Genomic DNA, 26,060 nt, shown 5'->3' on the forward strand with positions numbered 1-26,060 from the left:
AATGGATTAAATGTTAAAAGCTGCACAAAGTTTGATACCCCATATGTGATGGTGACTGCTGTATGGGCACACAGCAGGGCCTTGAATGGAAGGAGCAGATTTGCATTGTTAAATTGTACAGGCTATAATTATTTTAGTTTAGTGTGGATATATCGGGGTTTATTTTTTTGCAAGATGAGATACTGTTTTCAGGTACATCATTTTGAGTCGATTTTATTAACTTTTTCTTGGAGGAAATGAAAATCATCAATTTATATATCTTTTTTACTTTTTCCCAATTTTACTGAATAAAATCGAACTTTGAGAAAACTTGTCAATTTTAGCATCACTAACCCTCACGGGTCCAATAATGATTCTGTTTTATTATCCAGATTGTTATGGATGCAGTATTTCCAAATCTGAGAGGTTTTGTGTATTTGTATTATACTTTATTAGGTTTTTAAATGGGAATGTGTCATTTAAGGGACCTTAACTTTTCTTAAAATGTTTTTCACTGTGTTTTTTTAAACTTTTTTTGTACTTTATTACAGTATATTCCGGCGTATAAGACGACTTTTGAAGACAGAAAAATCTTCTGTCTTCTCTGGGGTCGTTTTATACGCTGGTAATCCCGACCACCCGCCGTGTATTCACGGCGGCGGTCGGGTCCCAGTACATGGAGAGGGCTCACGGGCCCTCTCCATAGCCCTCTCCATAGCATTATGCAGCAAAGGCTTACCGGGAACACCCGCGATCGGTGCTAGCACCGATCGCGGGTGTTTTCACAGCGATGGCTGCCGGCAGCCTCAAAAAGACATCGGGGCGCATACTTACCCTCCGTTGGCCCCGATGTCCGCGCGGCTCGTCTTCAGTCTTCCGCGCCGTCTTCTTTCTTCTGCTGGGCGCCGCCATGTTTTTCCCAGCAGCGGCGCGTCATACTAGGCGCCTGCCGGGAAAAACATGGCGGCGCCCAGCAGAAGAAAGAAGACGGCGCGGAAGACTGAAGACGAGCCGCGCGGACATCGGGGGAGCAGCGCTGCACATCGGGGCCACCGGAGGGTGAGTATATAAGTTTATTTATTTTTTTAATGCTGGGCTGGGCTGTGCTGTATACTACTGGGGGCTGTGCTGTATACTACTGGGGGCTGTGCTGTATACTACTGGGGGCTGTGCTGTATACTACTGGGGGCTGTGCTGTATACTACTGGGGGCTGTGCTGTATACTACTGGGGGCTGTGCTGTATACTACTGGGGGCTGTGCTGTATACTACTAGGGGCTGTGCTGTATACTACTAGGGGCTGTGCTGTATACTACTGGGGGCTGTGCTGTATACTACTGGGGGCTGTGCTGTATACTACTGGGGGCTGTGCTGTATACTACTAGGGGCTGTGCTGTATACTACTAGGGGCTGTGCTGTATACTACTGGGGGCTGTGCTGTATACTACTAGGGGCTGTGCTGTATACTACTAGGAGCTGTGCTGTATACTACTGGGGGCTGTGCTGTATACTACTGGGGGCTGTGCTGTATACTACTGGGGGCAGTGCTGTATACTACTGGGGGCTGTGCTGTATACTACTGGGGGCAGTGCTGTATACTACTGGGGGCTGTGCTGTATACTACTGGGGGCTGTGCTGTATACTACTGGGGGCTGTGCTGTATACTACTGGGGGCAGTGCTGTATACTACTGGGGGCTGTGCTGTATACTACTGGGGGCTGTGCTGTATACTACTGGGGGCTGTGCTGTATACTACTGGGGGCAGTGCTGTATACTACTGGGGGCTGTGCTGTATACTACTGGGGGCTGTGCTGTATACTACTGGGAGCTGTGCTGTAATGGTAATGTTGTTGTTGTATGCCTTATGTTTATGAGCGACAGTTTTCCTGCTATATACCTGCATGTCATAAGAATTTAAATTAAAAAAAGGACCATGTTAAATTCAAATCTGTTTTTTAAAAAAATTTTACCGGTGTTTTGTATGCGTTGGAAAAGGGGTAGTCTTATACGGCGAATATATCTTAAACTCTATATTTTAAACAGGAAAGTAGGGGGGTCGTCTTATACGCCGGAATATACGGTATATAGACTTGGAGTTGAACCACTGATCCTTTGATCATTGGTTCTAGTCCAAGTCAGTGCACTGCAATACTAATGCATTGTTGAGCAGTGTAAACTGTCTGAGCAATGAGACGCATGTGCAGACAGTTTACAGTCTACAGGACTGATTGGGCAGCCCGAAGAGGATCAGAACCAACCTGGTAAGTGGCACTAGGGGATCCAATCCCTATGGAAAACCACAACTTGTGGTTGTCATGCTTGACTGCAGCATATAAAGACATCTCTGATAGCAGCTGTTAGAGCGGAGTGTCAGCAGTGATATTCAGCTGACACCAGCTGCTTCTGATAGCGGACGTACTATTATTATGTCAGGGTGCCGCATGGGGGATCATAAAACTCCGTTGCTAAAATGTGCTGCAGACAGGTTATGAGCAGCTAACAGGCATCACTAACCATGTAATCCTCCTTGGTTGCCAGGTGGTCTCTTCTCAACCAGCTGAATGTGTCCTCCACGTTCCATTTTACCACTTTCCTTATATCCGGAGAGGCTCTCCTACAGGGAAACAGGGAGGGTGAGCAACATGTAACTATAGTCATTCTGATGCAGACTGAAGCTAAATGCAAGTCACCATTTTGAATATTTAGGCTGCAGCTTAGATCCTGGTATTACATTACAGAGCAGAGTCTTAGGTTTGAAATAACATTATTTTAGGTGCAATATTTAATGTGGAGAAACTCGTTGTTAAACTCATAGTTATCACAACCTGTTTCTGTCACCTTGTATACCTACGGGTTACTTTCCTTAACGTTATCACCCCTCTTATTAATCAATACAGATATATGTCACATATGGGGGTTTCATTTTGGTCCAACTAAGGGTAAATGCATATGGTGCGGCCAAATTGTGGTTTATTCCTCCTATTATTGCTAGATTTCTTTTTTGTTTCGATTTAAAACATCTGAATATGCCCTTCCCTGTTCACCTATAACAGTTTCGCTATTATTTTAAGCAGAACTGATTGTTGCCATCAGGTTTTTTCCGCTCTTATCTGTTTCTTTAGATCAACTTGACTTCTGTGTACGGCTGCAGATCTAAGGCAGGCCATACACATGAGCTATACATCAACTGAGGGATTTCTAATTTCCAACCTACATATAAACATACATCGTCAGTCTGTCATGAATGTGTACATAAATTAGGAAGCAATATACTTTCAGGTCTGATAAGCCATCAAGATTACAGTATAACATTATAACCTCATTTCATGCATCTCTTCCATTATCATATGCTCCTATACAAATTGGACTGCTCACAGATTTTGTGGGAAGTTTGTCATATCTGGCACAACACCATGTCATTGTCAAATACATCCTAAAGTTAAAGAGTTGGCCACTTTACCTCATGTTTTTTGTAATGTGTGTGCAAGTGTGTGGGAGGGGGGCAGGATATGAGGTAATTTACCAATATACATCTATTATAAATTCTGCTCCGCTTTCTTAATATGTAAAGTGAAGTCTCCTGTCTTTTACCTCATCAGCCAGACATTCCTGATGATTTGATCTCTATCTGTCCATGAACAATTGCCCTGCCAGGACCTTAAGCTTATATTTCTGAATACTATTATAAGGTCTTGGCAGGATGATTGCTAATAGTCAGTTCTGATCACATGAAATGGCTGCAGAAGAAGGGTCATGTTATGTCTATCTGTACATGAACAATCTCCCCGCCATCAATATTCATAAGGTCCTGGCAGGGCGATTGTTCACATGACCCTTCATCTGCAGTGATAAGCAATGAGGATAAGGCAGCTTATGTGTGAGGTAATATGGATAGGGATACAGAGATAGGGGAGATTTATCAGAAGTGTCTGAGGTAAAACTGTTCCAGTTGCCCATGGAAACTAATCAGAGATCAGCTTTAATTTTATAAACAGCAACTAAAAGGGCAACTAGAACAGTTCTGCTCTTAAAGACACTTCTGATAAATCCCCCATAGACAAAGTGACAGTCAGAGACAAATACAGAGAAAGTCAGAGACAATCAAAGACAGTGAGAAAGTCAGAGACAGACAGAGACGTCGACTGTCAGAGACACTCTGAGAAATTCAGAGACAGTCAGAAAAACAGTCAGAGACAGAGATAGTCAGAAACGGAGACAGTCACAGACAGAGATGGACACATTCAGAGACAGAGACGGTCAGTGCAAGAGACAGTTGGGGACAGAGACATTATGAGACAGATAGAGACACTCAGATACAGAAATGTTCAGAGACAGGCAAAGAGAGGGATAGAAACAAATAAAATATTTTTTGTTAACCCATTCTATTTTATTATAGCTAAGAGCAGTTATTTACTATTCTGGGAAATGTCGGGACTTACAGCTAGTATACACACGCGATACACATCAGAATGGATACTTTAAAATTCATATGACTTATTGGGGTGGGTCTAACTTCTAAAACTGCCCCCAAAAAGGGTCTAATTTTGGCTTAGTGCATTGTTCTAGTTCCAAAACCCAGAGCTGCCTGTCCGTCTGTAAATAAATATTGATGAGATAACCTAGGAATATTGGAAAATACCTTTACTCTTAAGGGTCTCACCTGGATTCGATCAGTCGCTTGGCAGCCTCTGCATATTTAAATAGCAATCGTTTTGCTTCCTCTCGATGCTTGATACGTGATAACCTGAAAGAAATAAAGTCAATTTTACAAAATGCTAAAAAGTGGATCAACAAACAATTTATGGGAAAACTTTCAAGAGAAAAATATCTTTCTGTATACAAACATGTGTGCATTTTTTACCTTATGGGAACATCATTCATAATCTCTCTGAACATGGATGGAGACACTGCAGGATCACATTCGCTGGGGAGCAGTGGGTCTGGCCCACGATCTATCACCTTTCTCTCCAACAACCAGCGGTTAAATGACTCCCGGGGTGGGTCAATGCCTTGAAAAAGATGATGATGGAAAATGCTTTTAGCAGTGTTAAACATTAAATTCATTTTCTGGTTTTATAATAGCTACAACCTTATCCCCAGGATGAGCCATTAACATCACTTTGGTGTGTCCATCACTTACCAGCCTGCACTCCCCCATCTATGTCTTCTGTTTGATGGGGCAGTGGTGCTCAAAGAAAGTAAATCAACATCTTCATTTAGCTCATAGGAGCCAACGGGGCGGTAACTTTCTATTTCTCTGTGACTGAAAACTCAGAGCAGGTCCTATGCCTGTCCAGGTTTGTGGCTCTGCCCTCCCATAGAAGGATCTGAGAATAGGGCTGCATGTTTGATACTTTCATACTCAGTTCAATACTGAGTTTCTGTCATTTTCGGTACTAAATGACTTGTGCTGTTGTATAGACTCTTTCTGTGTTTACCCTAAGATAAGGAAGTATCTTAAAATGCACTAGGTCTTATTTCCAGGGGATGTCTTATTTTTCCCAGTTTTTGTTGAACAACAAAAAAAAGAACGTTTATTAAAATAGTCATGTCATCACATACATGGCGTACAGATAATATGAGTAATGTTTTTGAGGACCTAGAGCTCAGCAACTTTAAAAATACTGAGATCACAAAGACTGCAAAAATGGACATGAGATCAGTGGTTTGTGGGCAGCACGTAGCCTAAAAATTTATATCTTCTACATTTCAACTACAGAACATAAGCCAACTGAGCTTCATATGATTAAGACATCACAAATGATACGGGAAAACCCTTTCTGCAATAAGTGGATGGCCGCCTAGTGTTAGGTCACCAATAAAACCACGGTCAATAAAAAGGTCACATTTACAAAACACATTTCACATGAATTTTAGTTCTTTTAATTCTTCGGAAGGCTGGATTTCCTGCAATACTAATACAATATTTTTTCGGACTATAAGGCCCACCGGAGTATAAGGCCCACCATCAATAAATGCCTGCTAAAATGTCTAGGTTCATATATAAGGCGCACTGGACTATAAGGCGCACCTGATTATAAGAATGAATGACCAGCAGGTGGCAGACCTGTGCACAGTTCAAGGCAGCTGTTGTCCGTCAGTACGGTTCATACATAAGGCGCACTGGACTATAAGGCGCACCTTCGATTTCTGAGAAAATCAAAGTATTTTTTGTGCGTCTTATAGTCCGAAAAATACGGTAACTTCTGTGGAAAGTTTCTACTGCCACTTCAGGTGCACTTTGCATGCATTTTCATGTAATTTTTGCATAAAAATTAATGTCTGCAGCTAAAAGTCTGATCCCCTCCTACCACCACTCAAAGGTTGAAGGTGTACAGGAGTTTGTATATAATATCAATAGGTGGAAATTAAAAAAACACATAGGTCTCAGGCCGGGTTTACATGCAGTGTTTATGTTGCGTTCTGAATAGCCGCGCAAAGGCGTTGCCACTGAAACACCTGTAATCAGAACCCTCTGTGTAAACCCAGCCTCAAGGATCCCAAGTGTAGTACAAAATCAATTCCTGAGAGTGATAGATGTACAATTACAATAGTGTTTGTCTCCATGTGTTCTGGTTTTCTGATGGGTTAACTATTATGCCACAGCGTTGTGAAGGATGTATGTGAAGGACGTCGGCTAACACCTCCCATAGCTGTCATGGAATAAAATAGACCCAGGGTCTAATTCATATTCACAATATACGACAATACTACTGTATTGTAGTGTATTGTATGAGTGATCAGACCCCTTAGGGTTTACCACCAGTAAGAATGTAAAAATGGTAAGTCCTTGCGGTGAATGTCGTAATTGAAAAAAAAAAAAAGACCAAATGTCACAAACAAAACTTTTTTTGCCACTCCGATACATAAATGGTATGAATGAAAATGCCAGGGCGTCCCGCAAAGATTTACATCCAAGGGCCACTTCACATCACATCTGTGAGCTCTTTAGTTACCAAAACCAAGGCAACTACACAGATGTAAGGTATAAAGCAAAGACTTGCACCTGTTCTGTATCTGACCAGTCCTGGTTCTGGCTCACAATAAGGCCTCATGCACACGATCATGTGCAGCCCATGGAGACAGGCCCATAGGGTGGCCCAATCCCATAGACTGCACATCTATGTACAAAAGGGGGGTCATTGAATTACACCAAAATATGATGCAAGGATTTCCCATCTGCCGGCCATACTGCAGTGCTGGTAGTCTATTAATTTCTCCAGTGCCGAAATATTTTGGTATAATGCAAGGACTACACTGTAGTCCATGGGATTGGGCAACCGTGCCAGTTTCCATGGGCTACACACAATTATGGGTATTTGGCTTAACTGAAGGAAAGAACTGTTACCCAGCAGTAGCCACTAGGTAAAGAGCATGTTACATAGCAAGTAGCCACCTAGGAAATGAGCGTGTTATGTTGCTGGTCAGACACCAGGATTAACCCCTTAAGGACGGAGGGTTTTCCGGCTCATTTCTCGCTCTCCAACTTCAAAAATCCATAACTTTTTCATTTTTACGTGTACAGACCTGTGTGAGGGCTTATTTTGTGCGTAACAAATTTTACTTTCCCGTAATGTTATTTATTTTAACATGCCGTGGACTGCGAAGCTGAAAAAAAATTCCAAATGTGGAAAAATTGAAAAAAAACCGCACGTGCGTCACGTTCTTGTGGGCTCAGTTTTTACGACTTTCACTCTTCGCTCCAAATAACACGCCTACTTTATTCTTTGGTTCGGTGCGATCGCGGTGATACCAAATTTATATAGGTTTTATTGTGTTTTAATACATTTTCAAAAATTAAACGAATGTGTACAAAAAAGAAAAAAATTTTTTTGCCATCTTCTGACGCTAATAACTTTTTCATACTTTGGCGCACGGAAATGTGTGAGGGGTCATTTTTTGCGAAATGAGGCGACGTTTTCATTGCTACCATTTTGAGGTCTGTGCGACATTTTGATCATTTTTTATTTCATTTTTTATGTTATGTAAAAAGGTGTAAAAGTCGCATTTCGGACATTTGGGCGCCATTTCCCGCCTCGGAGGTCACCGCCGGCCGTAACCGTTTTTATATTTTGATAGATCGGGCATTTTGGGACGCGGCGATACCTAATATGTCTGTGATTTTTACTGTTTGTTATGTTTTATATCCGTTCTAGGGAAAGGGGGGTGATTTGAACTTTTAATATTTTATTAATTTTTTTTATTTTTTAAACTTTTTTTTTTCTTTTTTTTTTCACTATCTTTTAGACCATCTAGGGTACAATAACCCTAGATGATCAGATCGCTCCTACCATATACTGCAATACTACAGTATTGCAATATATGGCGTTTTTGCAGGTCTTACATTACAATGAGCCACTGGCTCATTGTAACGAACCTGCATAAACCATGTAGCCTCGTGTCAAGAGAAGACCCGAGGCTACCATGGTAACCGATCGCCGCCCCCCGATGACGTTCGGGGGCGTGGCGATCGAAAAAAAGATGGCGGCGCCCGCGCGCCGCCGTCTTTTAAACGCCGCCCGCGACTTTGCGGGCGGCGTTTAGAGGGTTAATAGCCGCGATCGGTGCAAGCACCGACCGCGGTTATTAGCGGTGGGGGTTTTGTGCAAAATGCAAAAACCCCCACCTCTGTATGAAGAGGACTCAGCCCGTGAGCCCTCTTCATACTTCCCTTATACCTCTGCGCCGTAGAGCTACGGCGCAGAGCGTTAAGGGGTTAAAGAGGACCCTTCACCCATAATTTCGTCACTAGAAGCTGCTTACTAAAGTAAGCAGCTCCTACTGCTTGAACAAACGCCGCAGTGTTAGAAGGATAGCGTTACCGGTAACACTATCTAGAACTGCGGCAGGGTACAGTGTAAGGCTACATTCACACTGCCGTTGCCCGCCCGTACCGTACCATAGCGGGCAACAGCAGGGCACGGGGAGAGGAGGAGGAGGTGAGCGCAGCTCACCCCCGCCCCTCTCCATAGAGATACATGGCGCACGGCGCCGTATTACGGGAAAAGATAGGACAGGTCCTATCATTTTCCGGGTACGGAGCGGTACGGTGCCGCACCATACCGCTCCCGTAGGGCGCCGTGCGCCCATTGCCGTCTATGGAGGACGTATATCGGCCGTATATACGTCCTCCATACGGCAGTGTGAATGTAGCCTAATCATCGGACCGCTCTCTAATCGGTCCGACGTATTCATGAGGGCGGGGGGTTGGGGTGTTGTCACCACCGGCCTATGGAGCGAGCGAGACGGTCCGGGGAAGAGGCAGCGCCTCGGATCGCCCCCTCATGAATACATCGGACCGCTTTGAGAGCGGTCCGACGATTACATTGTACTCCGCCGCAGTGTTAACACTGCGGCGTTTGTTCAAGCACTAGGACCTGCTTACTTTAGTAAGCAGCTCCTAGTGCCGAAATTATGGGTAACAGGTCCTCTTTAATATCAGCAATCATGGGGCTAGAAAGCAGATTCAAAGTGCCCTAGTATCTGTGTAGCAGCCTCTACAGAAAGTTATGTTCAGTACCATATGTGAGGTGGTGAAAGGCCCCCGTTAAGCGACAGGTCATTTCTGATAATATGATCCTTTGAAGGATAGAGAAAGCAAATGACATAAAAGAAGATCTGCAAGTAGCATAGATTTGACCTCTAAGCCTAAACTATAGTAACCCAAACAACTTATATTTTTGTAGAATGGAGAACTATGACTATGTACATTAGATGACATGGACTGTAACTAGCAACCAAGCACAAACAAATTTCACAAGTACATACACTGGTTCACACCGAAATATGTCATGAATAGCACACCTCAGAGAATTGTAGCTGCAGCCTTCGACCCAATTGCGGCTCATCAGATAGATCTAAACTTGTCCTATACTGATGTGAGTAAAACAAAGTCGAACGACTCTGGGTGGGTTGGGGGGGGTGGTGTTAGGGGTGGGGTATATTTCTTTTGTTATTGCACTGCACTTTCTTTTGTTATTGCATTATGTACTGACGAGTAAGCACAAATATCAATACAGACAGAGCATAGAGTTAATATGCCACTTCTTCTTTTGTTGACCGACAATTACATGTACCAGAAGAGACACAGGGAGCTGCAATATATAAACAAGTCAGGGCTCTGCTTTGAGCAAACGTCTGAACCAGGCCTTCAATATGCACGAGGACGCATAATTGTTCAAAAATATACTTTTGTCCAACACGAAAAACAAACATTTAGCCAAGCACACGTATATAGGATGTAGTTTCATTCAATTACCTTCTCTCTGCTGACAAAGCTCCCGATAATGTTGTCGTAGTTTAAGCACGAGCTGTGACCGGAGCAGCTCCACTTCGGGATGTGGTGGTAGTGACTGGGAAGGGGGTGGGAGAAGGTGCGAGGTCGGAGGCGGCTTGACCACTACATTACTCTGTATGTCCAAATCCCAGTATACACTAATAGCATGAGAGAATGATAAGAACATTATTTTTATGTTGTCACATATTAAAGTAAAGCAGCATAGTGTGATAGGCATTCATCCTGTTGTCAGACACATTTGTTGTTCATAGTAGCAAGACTGTGAAAAAAATTCCACAATATTCTAGGATTGTAGCTATATTAGCAAGCTACAGCCTGAATAACACCCTGATAGATGGGAGTCCGATGGTCAACAATCACGTGACCAGTACCCCTAGCAGCTTGCCAGAGAATGGCACGCCGCCATCTACACCACTAACTTACTGGATGAGACTGCCGTAGACAGACTTGTGCTCTGCAATATCTATCACAGATTGGTGGAGAGGGAGGACCCCCCCCCCCCATCAGCATGTTATCCCCTATCCTGCTAACTAGGTACAATACCTTTAAAGTGGTTGTCCAACTGTCATAAAAATTTAGGTTCCGGGCTGGGAACGTGCACTAAGTGTAATAACCTGCTCCAGCTCTCCCGGTGTTCCATTCTGCAGTCCATTGTAGCCGTACAGGGGCATGGAAACTCCACTCAAACTTTCGGGTGACCTGACATGCCCAAGTGCCCCTTTGTCCCAGTGCTGTATCAGGCACTGGAACATGGTAAGGTGGGTGTGCCAGGCGGCCAGAAGCTGTTGGAATGGAGCTTCCATGTTTACAGGGCAAGGCTCCAGTGGACCACAGCAAGGGACACCGGGGGAGCTCGAGCAGGTAAGTACAACTTTATTTTTTTTTTTAAATAAGCCCTCCCCAGCCTTGCTCCTAAATTTTTATTATAGTCACACAACTCCTGTATATCTTTAAATTGGCAGGCCCATGGACTTTCAGAAATCTCCTATTCCCTTACTATATTTAATCAATCTCGCCCTTAAAGGGGTTGAGCCATTAGTAATGTTTATCCCCTATCCACGGGATAAATGATCATGGTGGATCTTTGTTATCAGAGAAGAAAAATAAGTTCTCTGCTGACTTATATGTAATTAACTCACTCTGTAGTTTTTATCAAGTTTGCAAATTGCTTTTCTTCCACAGATACCCCGGGGACGGCAGGTGAAGAGGGTACAGCTGGTGTGGGCGTAGGAGTAGGCTCCATCTAGAAATGTTAAAAAAAAAAAAAAGGGGGTAATGTCAATGAGCCCAAAAAGTAATGTATCTGGACAGAAGACAGAAAATAACTAACCTTTAGCTTTTTTGTGACATCGGTCGCTGCTGACTCCTCAGACAACCTTCTCTTTGGTGGTTTGGTTTCCTTGGGTGTTGTGGGCACTCCTCCCTCTCCTGCAGGCACCGGGGCTGCATTGAGGCCCAGGGGATCCGACTATCGATAAGGAGAGATTATTTTTTAAGCTGTCATTTATTTATTTTTGTTGATGTCTATTATAAAACACATAACATACATCTCTCTCTCACAACCTGTATTCCAGCTGCTTTTTTAAAGGACTTTTATTCTTGCCAGGAACTGAGAACTGTATTATTTTCCAGAGAAACAGAAAAACATAATGTTATGTCCACATCTGCTAAACAAGCAGGCAGTTCTCACTCTGTATGTGACAGAGGCGGCATTAAACAGCTGATATCCGCCTGCAGCTGCCGGTTTCATATATATCTTTTATATAATTCCCTAGAGGCCAAGAAAAGGTCTTCAAGTGAAGCGGTCACCGGGTTTTAGCATGCTAAACTACCAGCCCTCTCAGGTAGGGTATGAAATGTCCTTTCTAGAATTCCTTCTTTTATGTTAAATCTCTCCCATTTACCTAAATAATAAAATCTTTGCCAAAGTCAGGGAAATATGACTCTTCTCTTCTCCCTATTTTCACATGAGATGAGTCAAGTTTAGTGGTTGCAGGGAGGTTGTCACATTACAAGTCTCTATCTTTGGTTCTATAGTACCTAGAAACAAGATTTATGTGTCAAATTAACCCCTTTAAGACTGTCATATGGCTATATACGTCCAATTTGCACATGCCCTGTGCAGAAAGGACGTTTATAAATATGACAGTTACGAACTTCAAACGGCCATATCTCCTGAACCTTGGATTCTGAATTCCATCTTCCTTCCCCCAAGTTCAGCTACTAATGCAGAGGGTGCATGTACTTCTGCAATTCTGCAAACTGTAAGCTAATTCTTCTTTGCAGCTTCTTCTACATTCTGCATTAGCCAGAAACACTATTTTGGTGTCATATTAAACAAGAAAATCTCCCCTTTAATATGAGCCTCACATAACCAGTAATATTCATTCTTAAAGGAAATCTACCATTTGTTTTTATAAATTGTGAAACGAACATACCTTGAGAATGCTGTAGCTACACTGATGCAGAAACATATCTTGTTTAATCCCTGAACTGATTATTTTTGCTGAAAAAAACAATAATACAATTATGCTAATGATGTCACTGTGTTTTCCCTGACGGGCAGAAGTAATCAATCGCTGCACCATCCCGCCTTCTGATATGTATGAGTCATCCAGCTCAGGTTGATTAGTTCTGTCTGGACAGTTCAGGAATCTGTGTAATGTGTTTATGTAATCAGGCAGTCTGCCCCAGCTTTCACAGGTCGTGAATTTGAAAATAGTTTTAAAGCAAAACCACTTGGATCAGAGATTAAAGAAGATATGTTTCTGCATCAGTGTAGCTACAGCATTCTCAAGGTATGTTTGGTTCACAATGCATAAAAACAAATGAAAGATTTCCTTTAAAGTTGTAGTAAAAGATTTAGATTTTTATACACTGCTTTCTGAGATTTCTAATTATAACTTACAGAGTGGGTACCACCGGTTCTGTGAAGCATCACACACAATTCAGATATTCACATTAAAGGGAGATTCTCCCGTTTAACATGACACATATATAAAATAGTGTTTCTGGGTGCCAGGGTTCAGGCCCCCCTCCAGTCTGTCATCTGAAGGCATAATGACGGGAAAGGCGGATGGGATGATGCTGTACATATTTATAACATATTTTGGTAAAATTTTATTCAGTTTTACTACTTATTGAAAAACGTTTAACTGAAAAAATGACAAAAAAGCTTATTTTTTCACATCTGTAGTCATTTTTTAACTACTTAAAAAATGTAATGAATAAAATTATCCTATCAAGTTCAAGTCTCACATGTCATGGAACTGCAAAAATTGGCCTTGAAAATCAGGCCTCAATGACCCTCAGCCGCATAAAAGTCTCATCTCTTATATCCTTATGGTTCTGTTACATACACAACTGGACATACAGACAGTTAAAAATAGGCAGGAACTGGATCTTCCCCTTGCATTTCCAATTATGCATTTAGCTGCCTGTATCTCCGCTTCTGTAGATTTACAAACCCACAAGCCTGACGAGATCTGAAAGATGAGATGCTTATCTTTAATATAACACAATGTGAAGTGACACAACCGCTGCAACCACTAAACTTGACTAAAAATGAGATGAGAAGACTTTTGGGGAGATTTTTTTTATACGCAAATAAGTGATATTTCACATAAAAGAGGGAATTTTAGGAAGGACATTCCAAACCCTACCTGAGGGGCTGATAGCTTAGTGGAGTGAAACCTGGTGACAGGTTCCCTTTAAAGGCAGCGTACACACCTAGCACTTGAATTGCGTTTTCAACTGGGAGTGCTTACTCTCAAATGTAGGTATGTTTAGACTTTGGCTGCTTTCTCATTTGCCGTTTACATAGCATTTTTCAATGCAATAAAACAGCTGTGGAGAGGATATTTGCCTAATCACATTGCGTTAACACTTGCATATACAGAATGCTATGTTAACAACGCTTTAACGCTGCGTTTTGGAAATGCAAATGTAAACGCTATGTAATTAGGCAAAATCTCCTCTCCACTGCTGTTTAATTGCATTGCAAAATGCAAAGAAAACGCCATGTGTGAACGCAGCCTCAAACACCTGAGTTCGGGAACTTGCAACACATGAATGTACAGTCTTTCCCCCGCAACCGGTTGGTGCTTGGATTGGACAAAGAGAGAAATTCTTCCCCGAAACACATAATTCTATCTAAAAAAAATAAACCTTTGAATTCCTCCTTTCCATATGGCGCCAAATTGTCAAATTTTTCCAAATATCCTATAAAGTGATGCAGCGGCATTAACCAGCCATCAAAAAATATAAATACTCATCACAACATTATTTTGGGGATGTGGAAATTAGTACCATACCTTACACAGTAGCTGATCTCTGTGCTAGGGTTGAGACTTGTGATGAAAGTATAGATACTGCACATTTATGGGTTTGACCCAAGGACACTACCAGCTATTAAAGTTTTACCTTTTCTATTTAAGAGTTTAAAATGCATTATGGGAAATGTGTGCATGCTGTGACTTGTCACTATTTAAACACTTTGATGGGGTTATCTAAGGGATAGATGATAAATAAATGTAATCACTGGGGGAAGGAGGGGGAGGACCAAAGGTTATCATAGTAGTACAGCATAATGAATATGAATGATGTAGCAGCGCACACGCTCATAATCCAATGCATTCACACTCCTGGGGCATACAAGACCCCATATTCTAGTAATCAGTGATAGCCCCCAATGTCGCTTATCCTGAGGCAATACACTTTATTGTGTTTTACTTATAGGATTTTTTCCATTATTAAATGTATCTCCTTCCACATTCTAGACAAGGGGGTGAGGGGGTGCAAGTTGTCTGAAAGCTAACATCTTCTTGCTGTGCATTTATGACAGGTAAAGACAAAGTTTTTCCCTCCTCTAGCATTGTGGTTCCCATCATTGCTAGTCTCTGTATACAAACTGAGATTGACAATGATAAATACTCTTCCAAAAAAAATTATAAAGACCATAAACAGAGGGTCCCGACCTAAAGACACCTGACTTACAGATGGACCTCTGTGATCACTGTGGCCTCTGGTGAAGCTCTCTGGATGTTTTACTATAGTCACAGACTGCAATGATCAGCTGTAAGGTGTCGGTAATGAAGTTTTATTGATAATCCTTGTTCCTACGGATTGAAACTTCAAAAACTCCAAACTCTGCAATGACAGATTACTGCTACTCACAATGACGTCATGCTGGCCCAGCACAGGCATCTCCCATAGGGACTGGTTGGTGAAGCGGTTGAAGTAATAAGGTCGGCTCTCCCTCTTGCTCCAACACTTCTCCCATCCGGCCTGCAGCAGCTCATCTGGAGAAACAAGGCAGATATGAAAGTCACATACTGTACCTTACAGTACAACATCCTCAGAGGGCTCTGGGTTACCTGGCAAATCAGAGAAGACGCGCTGAGGCCGAGGTGAGCTTGATGTACTGGGGGAGAGGCTGATCAAGGCGGCATCCTCCTGAGGACTACCATGGTTATCCCGCGCCATTTTTGTGTGGTCACGCTGCCAATAAAAAAACAGAAACTTATGTTAAAATGTATGATATGTAAAGTAAAATACCATAGTGAACCGCTGTGTATATAAATGTGCATATTGTTACAGCAAAGTCTGAACAATAATCCTATGTGCAGAACACAATATCATGTCCTATTACATAGAGATATTAGTAACACCAGCATATCATTCATTGCATATTCCCAAGCATCACTTATTTATAGCAAAAAAAAAAAATCAATGATATTCAGAACAAAACCCCCCATTTTATTTAGCAATTTCATGACACGAGATACATGGTGCCCAGCGAGTAGATAAAGGTCACGTCATTTAAGAGATTGGTTGTCTTGATTCAGAGTAGAAGTTTTACATTAAAGAGTTCATTGCGGTCACCAGTTTTCCAGGATTATGATACGATTACTGACGGCTTTGGCATCAGACAGGTTATGAATAGCAGGTCGCTGGAGGTGTAAGGGTGCTCCCACACGTCACCTTCTTGGACCTTTTTTTTGAATGTTTACCATGCATTTGGCTGGTTTTATTCTGTTTCACAGCTGCCTACACTTCTAGAGATGAAGATAAACGGGTTCAAAGCAGCCAAAGGGTGATGCCACACGTCATATTTTTAGACCGTTTTAAAGCATGCGTTTTCAGTCCATTTAAAAAACGTATACGTTTTTAAAATGCATGCCTTTTTGAAGGTTTACCATGTGTTTGGCTTTGTTTTAATCAGTTTCACAGTTGCCTACACTACTAGAAATGAAGATAATCAGGTTCAATGCAGCCCAACGCAAGATAAACATTACAAAAAGCATTCATTTTTAAAAGGACTGATAACGCATACTTTAAAACGGTCCAAAAATGTGACGCATGGCAGGACAGCACGGTGGCTTTGTGGTTAGCATTACAACCTTGCAGCGCTGGGGACCTGAGTTCAAGTTCCAGGGTCAACATCTGCAAAGAGTTTGTAAGTTCTCTCCGTGTTTGCGTGGGTTTCCTCCCACACTCCAATACATACTGGTAGGGTGATTAGATTGTGAGCCCAATTTATCAAGCTCTGTGCAGCGCTGCGTAATCTGTGTGCGCTATGTAAATAAAGGAATTTTTATTATTAATCACCCAAACACATGGTATACATTAAAAATGCATACGTATTAAAAACGCACTTAAAACGCATACTTTAAAACAGTCCACAAAACGCGATGTGTGGCATCACCCTAAGGATCCCAACCAATCAGATAGCCCTGGGAACTGCAGCTGAGCTCCTATCCAAGTAAATGGCAGCCCAGCTGAAATCCCTAGTGTATGTCCCCAACTGATGCAATACTGATGACCTGTAGGTTTAAGGCCCGTTCCACACTTGCGAGTGTGATGCGATGAAATCTCCCGGCCTGAATGCTGCAAACCGGAACTGAACTTAGCATGTTTGCAGCATTCGGGCCGAGAGATCCGGGCAGCACGTGTTGTGCGTGTGATGCGAGTTCTTCGCTTCACACTCGCAAGTGTGGAACTGGCCTAAGGTTACCTGCACACGACGAGAGAATGAGGATGTGTGTTAGCCATGTTTCTACAGCTACAACACATCCTCATTTGCTTCTATGGGCTCATGCACAGAGCTGTGGATTTTGTGGCCCCCTGTATGTGAGGACTGCCTGAGTGACGAAAGTTAGAACAGGTCCTATTCCTGCCCAGGGCGGTGATTTTCAATGGTCATCAGCGTGTGAGCAGAGCTCAGCCACGGATGACACACGGGATGCAAACAGAGCTCCACACGGCCCTTGTTAGTGTGCAGGAAGCTTAATATCACAATCATGGAAACATTGATCATTTATCCACAGTCCTCCTGATGACGACCTTACCAAATGGTTACTAGAATGGCGGCACCCATTACCTGAACCGGGAATGAATGGGAAAAATAAAAGACATAGTAAAATAATAAAAGACCGAGGTCACATGCAGCGTCTGGAAACAAAACACAAAGGCTGCGAGGAAGGGTCTGGCCGGATTGCAGATGCGAATCTACTGAAACGCTTGAGACCGGGAACAAGCTCCACGTGTATAAATGTGTTACGTTTGATGTTTTGTCAGAGAAGCGCCACCACATTGTAAACTTATTGCGTTAAACATGCATTTTATAAACGCAAACATCATTTGGCAAATGTCCTCTCCCCCGCTATTGTATGTAGACGGGTGGTCTGGTGCTCCTCGGTGGTCTGTTTAGTTGGCTGTAGTGATGGTGTTTAAATGGTCATCTGTAGGCTGAAAAACATGGAAGCTTTCTCATAAAAAAAGCTCCTGACAGAGGTTAGTGGTGGTAATGCAACTGAGCTCCATTCATCTGTACAGCTGAGCTGCAATACCGCCACACGCCACAGTCAGATGTTGTACTGTTTTTGGAAGAAACCAGCCATGTTTATCAACCTCCAAAAAACACCTTTAAGTCTACATTCTGTACCTGTTAGGCTACATTCACACGATGTATGCCCGCCGTACCGTAGTACAGCAGACATACATCGGCGCCAGGGAGAGGAGCAGGGGATGAGTGCAGGTGCCGTATTTCGTAGAAAGATAGGACATGTCCTATCTTTCTACGGGCTATGGAATGGTATGGTGTTGCACCTGTGCTGCACCGTACCGCTCCCGTATGGCACTGTGAGGCCGTAGAAGTGTATGGGGCACATATATACATCCCACATAAGTTTGTGTGAATGTAGCCTAAGGCTGTGGTCACACAATGTGTTCCTGGACTGTTTTTAAATGCCAGATTCAAACCAGCCAAGTGCAGGGTAAGCATATAAAGCGCATGTGTTTTTGTATGTTTAAAAAACGGTCCAAGAACTCACAGCGTGACAGCACCCTTAGGGTGAAGACACACATGGCGTTTTTAGGCCGTTTTTAGTTACTTTTTGAAAACGCATCTGTTTTTTTTGTCCGTTTTTCATTGCGCAATTTAGGAAAAACTGACAAAAACGCATGCGTTTTTAACGATCTGAAAACGCACTTAGTAAAAACGGCCCAAAAACGCCATGTGTGTCTTCACCCTTAGGCCGCGTTCACATGAAGCATTGCGTCCCGTTTTTGACGCATAAATAAAGACGCTGTCGTTCCTGTTGCCTTTTCATTGCATTGCGTTGTGTGATGCAGTATTTTCATTTGTGTTTTGCTGATCAGTATTTTGCTGCTCACCCCTCCCCTCTCCATAGCGATACATGGCGCCCGGCCATAAACAAGGAGAAGGATACAGCACGTTATTTTCCCAGCGCACAGTACAGTAACAAACGTGCCGCCAGATGCCATAGGCGTCTGGGAATGTATAACGAGCTGCAAATTTGCAGCCGGATATATGTCCTCACGACGCTCAGGTGATGGGGGCCTAAGAGCCAACACAAGGTCTCGATGATCTCACTGCTAACATAGATGGCATATCATAGCTGCAGCCTAAGGGTGAAGACACACATGGCGTTTTGAAACTGTTTTTAGTCCATTTTTAGTAATGTGTTTTTTAACAGTCTGAAAACACATGACTAAAAACGGGTTCAAAACTCCATTTGTGCCACCACCCTCACACGCACTGACTTTTTTCTTTTACAATTTTTCCCTTGGGAAATTTTTTTGTCCTCTTCTATTGGATGGGTGAAAATAATACAAATGGTTCTCCTCCTGTTTGCTGTCCGGTTCTAATGACCAAATGTTCTACTGTATTTCTACGCAGCAGCTAAATAACTCCATGTCTTTAGAGATGAGGGAATCGTCTACTTGCTTTGCCAAAGTTTTCAAAAGATTTGGTTCTGGTCAAAATGCACTGATATCGCTCCGGTTGTCTTGGGGGAAGTATAACCCCCTCTCGCCCTCTAAACATAGATGTTTTATGAAAAGCTCCTATTTTTCCATGTTCCCTCACCCTCCCTAAGCTCAGGGATGAGGGACAGTAGCAGCTATCCCCATTGTAAAACATTTCTCCAAAGTGGATGCCTAAAAAATGGATACGAAGAAAACGACTCTACATCAATTGTTTCATTTTTATCAGGTGAGATCTGTCAAGACAAAAGTGGCCACACAAACAGCAGGCGGCACCAGGCTGGTGTCACCATATAAACTGGACCATATCACCGATATACAAAATTTACAGGCAGTATCACCCACCCTAGTAATGTCTATGCACCTAGTGCTATCACCTTGTCTAGTGCGGCGCGTAGTAAGAGTAGCAGCGGTGTACTAATTAGCTGACAGCCCTGCCTGTATATAATAAATCTTATGACTTGTAATTATTATGATACAATTGGGATGTAACACTTACTACAGCTCGAGGCGGGACATTCTACATTCTATCAGGTTATAATTGCTGAGCTCCGTCGTGTGATGCAATCACATGTAAAGCGAATGTCATTACAGCTCTGTACACCATTACTACTCTGAGTGTACCGCTATATGGCGTCCAATCAAAAGCAGACCCGACTTCTTTTGGCCGCATTCACACCCGGCGCTTGTTACCTACCACATGCATTTCAATGGAAAGGCATATGTGATCGGGCCAAGCTCTTCCCCGGGGGCATTTGCATTGCATTTCTAAATGCAATTGCCACAGGTGACCACCATACAACCTACATCTCCTATACAGCGCTGAGTACAACCCCAGGGATTCAGGTACCGGTAGACTTATGACTTATTTACATGTGGTGTTTTGGTTGTGTCAGTACGCATGAGTCCTGCTCCTCCCCTTAGGCCCTGCATCAGGCATTATTCAATTAATTAGATTTGACAGAAGCTTTCCTTTAATTGTATCTGTATCTAATGGGGTTTTACCTTTTACATGTCTGGTAAAAATGTCATATCCTGCCGTACATTGTGTGGATAAATGTTGTATTAGGTCACTGCTCACATTTTAGTTGGTTTGATGGCATATGATCGTATATTACTGACCGCTCCCTTACAAGGTTTCATTTACAACCTAATTTGTGGTTCATTTTATCATAGATGCCAGGAATGCTCCTGACAGCTGTCACTGAATGACCCCTCGACCTCCGGACATTCACACAGTATCCAGCAGAGTTTGTGTTTCCACCAGATAGGGAGGCTGCTATACCTCAGATCGTCAGCTCTTGTGCTCTAGTGTTATTACTCTACAATGTCTTATATGGCTTGTATATGATCCCCACGATGTGTACAGCATTGTGGAGTATGATGGCGCTATCTAATGCTTTATAATTATTATACAGCACAGTATCTTTTGTTCTTTATCTATGAACGGCTTCAGTTTTTCAATTATTTTATTGCATCTGCTGGAAGCTACGTACATTACACTGAATAAAAGAAATGTGGTGCGGAACAAATCTTAGTAAAAAAAAATCATATTAAATTAAATATATATATTATGTTTGTGCAATATATAGCAGCTCCAAACCAACATACAATTAGTAGACAGTAATCTCTCTCCCGTCCACATCTATATGCAGGAAATATTTAGAAAAGCCATGTCAACCAATCACTGGCCGAGGTGGAGAGCTGCCTCATAGCCATTGGCTGAATGATAATCTCAGAGTATTTTACTCTGTGTATCGGGGGATACTGGAAGTGTAGAGCAGCCGAGACCCCCACAAGATCTAGACCAATGCAATGGGGGGATCAGAGTGGGGTCTTTTCATGTGCAGGTTCTGTGTGTGTGTGTGTATATATATATATATATATATATAATTTGTGTTAGTTTATCGTGTGTGTGTGTATATAAAATGTGTTCGTTTATCATCTATATTCATATATTTTAACACAACATCAAACACATTGGAAATAAAATGTTTTTGCTTCCATTACAGTTTTACATTTATTTAAAGGGTTTGTCCAACGATTTACACCTTGTACCAGGGTAGTAGATACATGTCTTATTTCTTGGGGAGGGTTACCATTAACCAGGGAGAAGGGACGCCTGAATTGGATGCGGTTTTACCATTTATATATATATATATTAGTCGTAGCCAGATATTGTGCCGTGAATTGGTGCCGATCCACAATGATGCAGGATACAGCTGTAATCCAGTCCATATCAGACATCATTCTAGCTAAAGCGGTCACATCTCCTATGAAACCATTAATCATTGCGCCAGTGTGAACAGCAGCTAACAGGGATATGCTGATAGCAGATACTACTGACAGAAATGGGGCTAACATGTGTCTTCCCCCATAGCCCCGAGTCTCCATCACTGTAGGTATAACATGGTGGACTCTAGGGGCACACACCTCCTCCTCACAGCCCGCTCTGGGGGCCATTGTGTGTGGGGGACACTGCTACAGACCGGCCATGTTTACAGATAAACAAGCGGCTGCTGCCTGACTACGTGCTGCTCCGTGTCGTCGCCTCAGCCCGCGCTGGCCTCCCCTATTATCATGACTACTACTACTGCTACTGCTGCTGCCATCATACACTTTATTTATTCAGATTTATTCTTATTATCGGCTCGGCTCTCATTTTTGGCGGGCTGGTTCTCTGTGTGTGTCTGTTTCCCCCCCCTCGTGCTCGCGCCTCCGCCGCGCGCTCCCCGGGCGGTGACAAAGATGGCGCTGGGAGCTGCGCTGGCGGCTCAGCGGTTGCAGTCATTTTGCGCGGTTATTAGGGCGCGCTGGGAGCGGGAGCTGAGCTCTGCAGCTGCTCGGGTATTTGCGGCGCCAGACGGTTCGGGTGTCAGAGCGTGGGACGCCCCGGGAGCCTCACCTGGGGCCGAGGCAATCTCCGTCACTGACTCCTGTCCGTTCACTGCTATCCCGCCTCCGCCTCTCCCTCCCCGCCGGGGCCGCCATCTTGTATTCCAACCCCGGCCCTGCCCAGTGCGCATGCTCTGCCCACAGAACTCAACGGCTGCGCGGGGCGGCCATATTTGTTGTGGCAGAGACGGCCGCTCGTCGTGTTGTGTGCTGTCCCGTCTCGTGCTGTGGAAGGGGCTACAGCCAGTCTTTATGTAGGGGGTCGCTGAACTACTAGTAGAGCTATGTTCACACAGACGCGGCAAGATTTGGCTGTGGAATCTGCTGCAGATCCCCGATGCTGAGCCCCTTGATCCCCAGCGCAGGTTGATATCCTGAATAACCTCATTCAGTGTGAAGCAGCTGCCCTCACAGAGGTTTTTTAGGACTAGGAGGGAAAAAAAAACAACATTTTTTTTAACAAGCTGGAAAAAACTGGATATTGTTGATTGGTTTCGTTCACACACTGCATATATTTTCTGTTATAGGATTGTAATATATGGCAAATCCGTATTTACGCTGAACTCAATCTTTACCATTGTGTTTTTTTTTCATTTATTTTTCATTATTTCCTATTTTATTTTTATTTTAGCTCTTTTTATTGGGGGGGGGGGGGGGTGCTTGAATGCATTACACAATTAGACACAAAAAAGCTACCCATATCTGGACAAGAAATTTATTTTTTTTATATCATAACGTCACTTTTATTATTCATCGGCCATAAAATAACAGTAGCGTTGCTACTGGAGGCTCAATGGAAAAGTGTTTGGCCGCGGTCACACGTACCGTTAGGCATCCGTACGCGTGACCGCGGCCTTTAAAAACACAGATGGCCAAGAGTCTGGAGCAGTGCAATTACTAATAATGTATTGAGCCATCTCAAAATCCATGCATTTTACACAATCTGATGCATGATAATAATCCAACGCATTTGTCATCACAATATTAAAACTGTTGATATCGACCACCTAATGTAGCACCTCAAGCCCTTTTGCCCACCGTGACATGAAAGGCTTTCACCTACTGCTCTATGACCACACTGGTGTGTTACATTATTGGCCACACTATACATACTGTCCAGAGCTGCACTCAATGAGATGGCTCAATACATTATTAGTAATTGCACTGCTCCAGACTCTAGGCCAGTGATGGCGAACCTTTTAGAGACCGAGTGCCCAAACTGCAACCCAAAACCTTATTACTTATCGCAAAGTGCCAGTACGGCTATTTAACCAGAAAACTGACGGTTTAGTTTAGAATCAATTTACACAGGACTGCCTGAGCTGGGATTCCAGCAGTCCTATACACACTGAAACGCCACTTTTACACCATTTTACATCACATAAAAGAGTAATAAAAAGTTATCAAAAGGTTACGCAGACCTCAAAATGGTAGCAATGAAAACAACGGCTCATTAAGCAAAAAAACCCAAATCTCCCCAGCTCCGTGCACTAAAGTTATTAGCGTCACAAGATGGCGAAACTATTTTCTTTTTCGTACACTGTTTTAATTATAGAAAAAGCATTAAAACACAATAAAACCTACAAATCTGGTATCACTGCGATAGGACCGAACCAAAGAATAAAGGAGACAAATGATTTGGAGCGCACAGCGAAAGTATTAACATCTACAGCTTCCCAGTACACGACATGGAATAATAAATGAGAAGTAAAATATGTTATGCAAAAAATAAGCCCTCACACAGGTATATATAAATGCACATATAAATATATAATATAATATGCATATACATAATTACATACATAAAAATACATATGTTACTTACTCTTGCTCAGGTGTCTGTTGTTCCAGGGGGGGGGGGGGGGGCGGGGTGCAGCATCTGGAGTTCGTTTCAGTGTGGTTATGAGGCATGAGTTCCAGGGGAGGGGGTGATGGGGGCAGTGACCGAAGTTGAGCGGGGGAAGGGGGGGGGGGGAGTGAGAACGGCCGGAGTCCTTGCCGGGGGGGGGGGGGGGTTTGCGGCGGGTTGCGGTAGCGGGCATAACAGGCTGGGGTTCGGGCGCGCCGGGGGGGGGCTTGTGGTAGCGGGCGCAGTTTGGGCCGTGAGTTTCGGCCCGGTTGTGGGCGGAGTTTTATGGGAGGTGCGGGAGCGGGCAGGATGCGTGGATGCGCTGAATTAAAAAAATAAATACACTCACCTCAGACTCGTTCCTCCGGCTGATCACTGCAGCGCACACGGAGTAAGGTGCCCAGCGCTGGCAGCGTAATGACATCATTTCGCTGCCAGCGCGGGGATGCTTACCGTCCTGTGCGCTGCAGTGATCAGAGTGACAGCAGGCAGTGTCAGCGCCCTGCTCTGTCATGGCTGTTAGCATTATCGGAGCGCAGCTCCGATACTGCTAACAGCCATGACAACCAGGTGTGGACAGTGGTTGTCCGCACCTGGCAGTGGTTGGGAGGATGGGGCGCGTGCCAGCAGTGAGGGCTCTGCGTGCCCTCTCTGGCACGCATGCCATAGGTTCGCCACCGCTGCTCTAGGCCATCTGTGTTTTTAAACACTTTTCCATTGAGCCCCCATTAGCAACGCTACGGCCATTTTATGGTCTATGAATAATAAAAGTGACATTTTATGATATAAATACCGTAATTTTTTATAAATAAACTCTCTTCTGCCAACGGCAGTTTGTGTTTAATGATAAATTCCCTGCCGTGACACTAGGTCCATTTTTTGTAATAAATGTTGAATGGATTACACTGCACAATACACTATGAAGTTGTGGTGTATCAGGTGTCAGGAAGGGGTTAACTCCGGCTAAAAATTTTGGCAGACGTCATAAAAGACTGACTATTTGCCGTACGAACAATGGAATAAAAAAAAAATCAGCAAAAAGTCGAGCGTATCCCCTATGGTATTAATAAAAACTTCAACTCAACCTGCCCATAACCTGCTTCCCACTCCAACCCCGTTACTTATCATTAAAAGGGAACCTGTCATCAGATTTACCTAATTTAAAGGGTTGTCCGAGAGTTAAAAAAAAAACCCTTGGGTGGCTGTGATGGGGCGGGTTACAAAAAATAAACATGTACTTGCCTCCGCGGTCCCTCCTGGCCTCCAGTGCTGCAAACTCCCCACAGAAGCCGCGCTGTGCTCCCCATCGCACATGATACAACGCTGGGAATAGGGACGGGTGGGTGTAGCCGTCCACCTCAGCCAGCCGTAAGCTAAGGCCGCGGTCACACATACCGCTAGACGTCCGTTCATAACGCGACGCTAGCGCACAGGGGGAGGTCCTCGCATGCGATCGGCTTAACAATCGCATGCGTTTCCCTGGAAACGCATGTGCGTTCGGGCCGAGGACCTCCCCCTGTGCGCTAGCGTCGCGTTATGACGGATGCTTAGCGGTACGTGTGACCGCGGCCTAAACGGAGCGCTTCCATTCTTAGGCTTCTGTGCCCCTGTTTGTTTACAAGGGGCATGGACTGGATAGATTGCAGCACTGGAGGCCACCCAAGGGGTTTTTTTATACCCTCGGACAACCCCTTTTAACTAGTAGTCCCCCTCAGGTAGGGGATGAAATGACCTTTCTAGAATCCCCTCTCTT

The 26,060-nt window shown here is 43.6% G+C and overlaps 1 protein-coding gene across 1 annotated transcript in view; it reads right to left on the minus strand.

Moving 5' to 3' along the window:
- PCIF1 (phosphorylated CTD interacting factor 1) overlaps positions 1-22,592 on the minus strand; it is a 29,459-nt gene extending 6,867 nt beyond the window's left edge. The window contains exons 1-9 of the mRNA XM_072112008.1: positions 22,469-22,592; positions 15,651-15,774; positions 15,451-15,575; positions 11,606-11,743; positions 11,415-11,518; positions 10,237-10,412; positions 4,840-4,987; positions 4,639-4,722; positions 2,493-2,592 (exon numbers count right to left, since the gene is read on the minus strand). Of these exons, the coding sequence (XP_071968109.1) occupies positions 2,493-2,592; positions 4,639-4,722; positions 4,840-4,987; positions 10,237-10,412; positions 11,415-11,518; positions 11,606-11,743; positions 15,451-15,575; positions 15,651-15,759 (984 nt within the window). The 5' untranslated portion in view covers positions 15,760-15,774; positions 22,469-22,592. The remainder of the gene's footprint in view (positions 1-2,492; positions 2,593-4,638; positions 4,723-4,839; positions 4,988-10,236; positions 10,413-11,414; positions 11,519-11,605; positions 11,744-15,450; positions 15,576-15,650; positions 15,775-22,468) is intronic.
- Between the last annotated feature and the right edge of the window lie 3,468 nt (positions 22,593-26,060).

Source organism: Engystomops pustulosus, chromosome 6 (genome assembly GCF_040894005.1).
Source record: "Engystomops pustulosus chromosome 6, aEngPut4.maternal, whole genome shotgun sequence".
Taxonomy (NCBI): domain Eukaryota; kingdom Metazoa; phylum Chordata; class Amphibia; order Anura; family Leptodactylidae; genus Engystomops; species Engystomops pustulosus.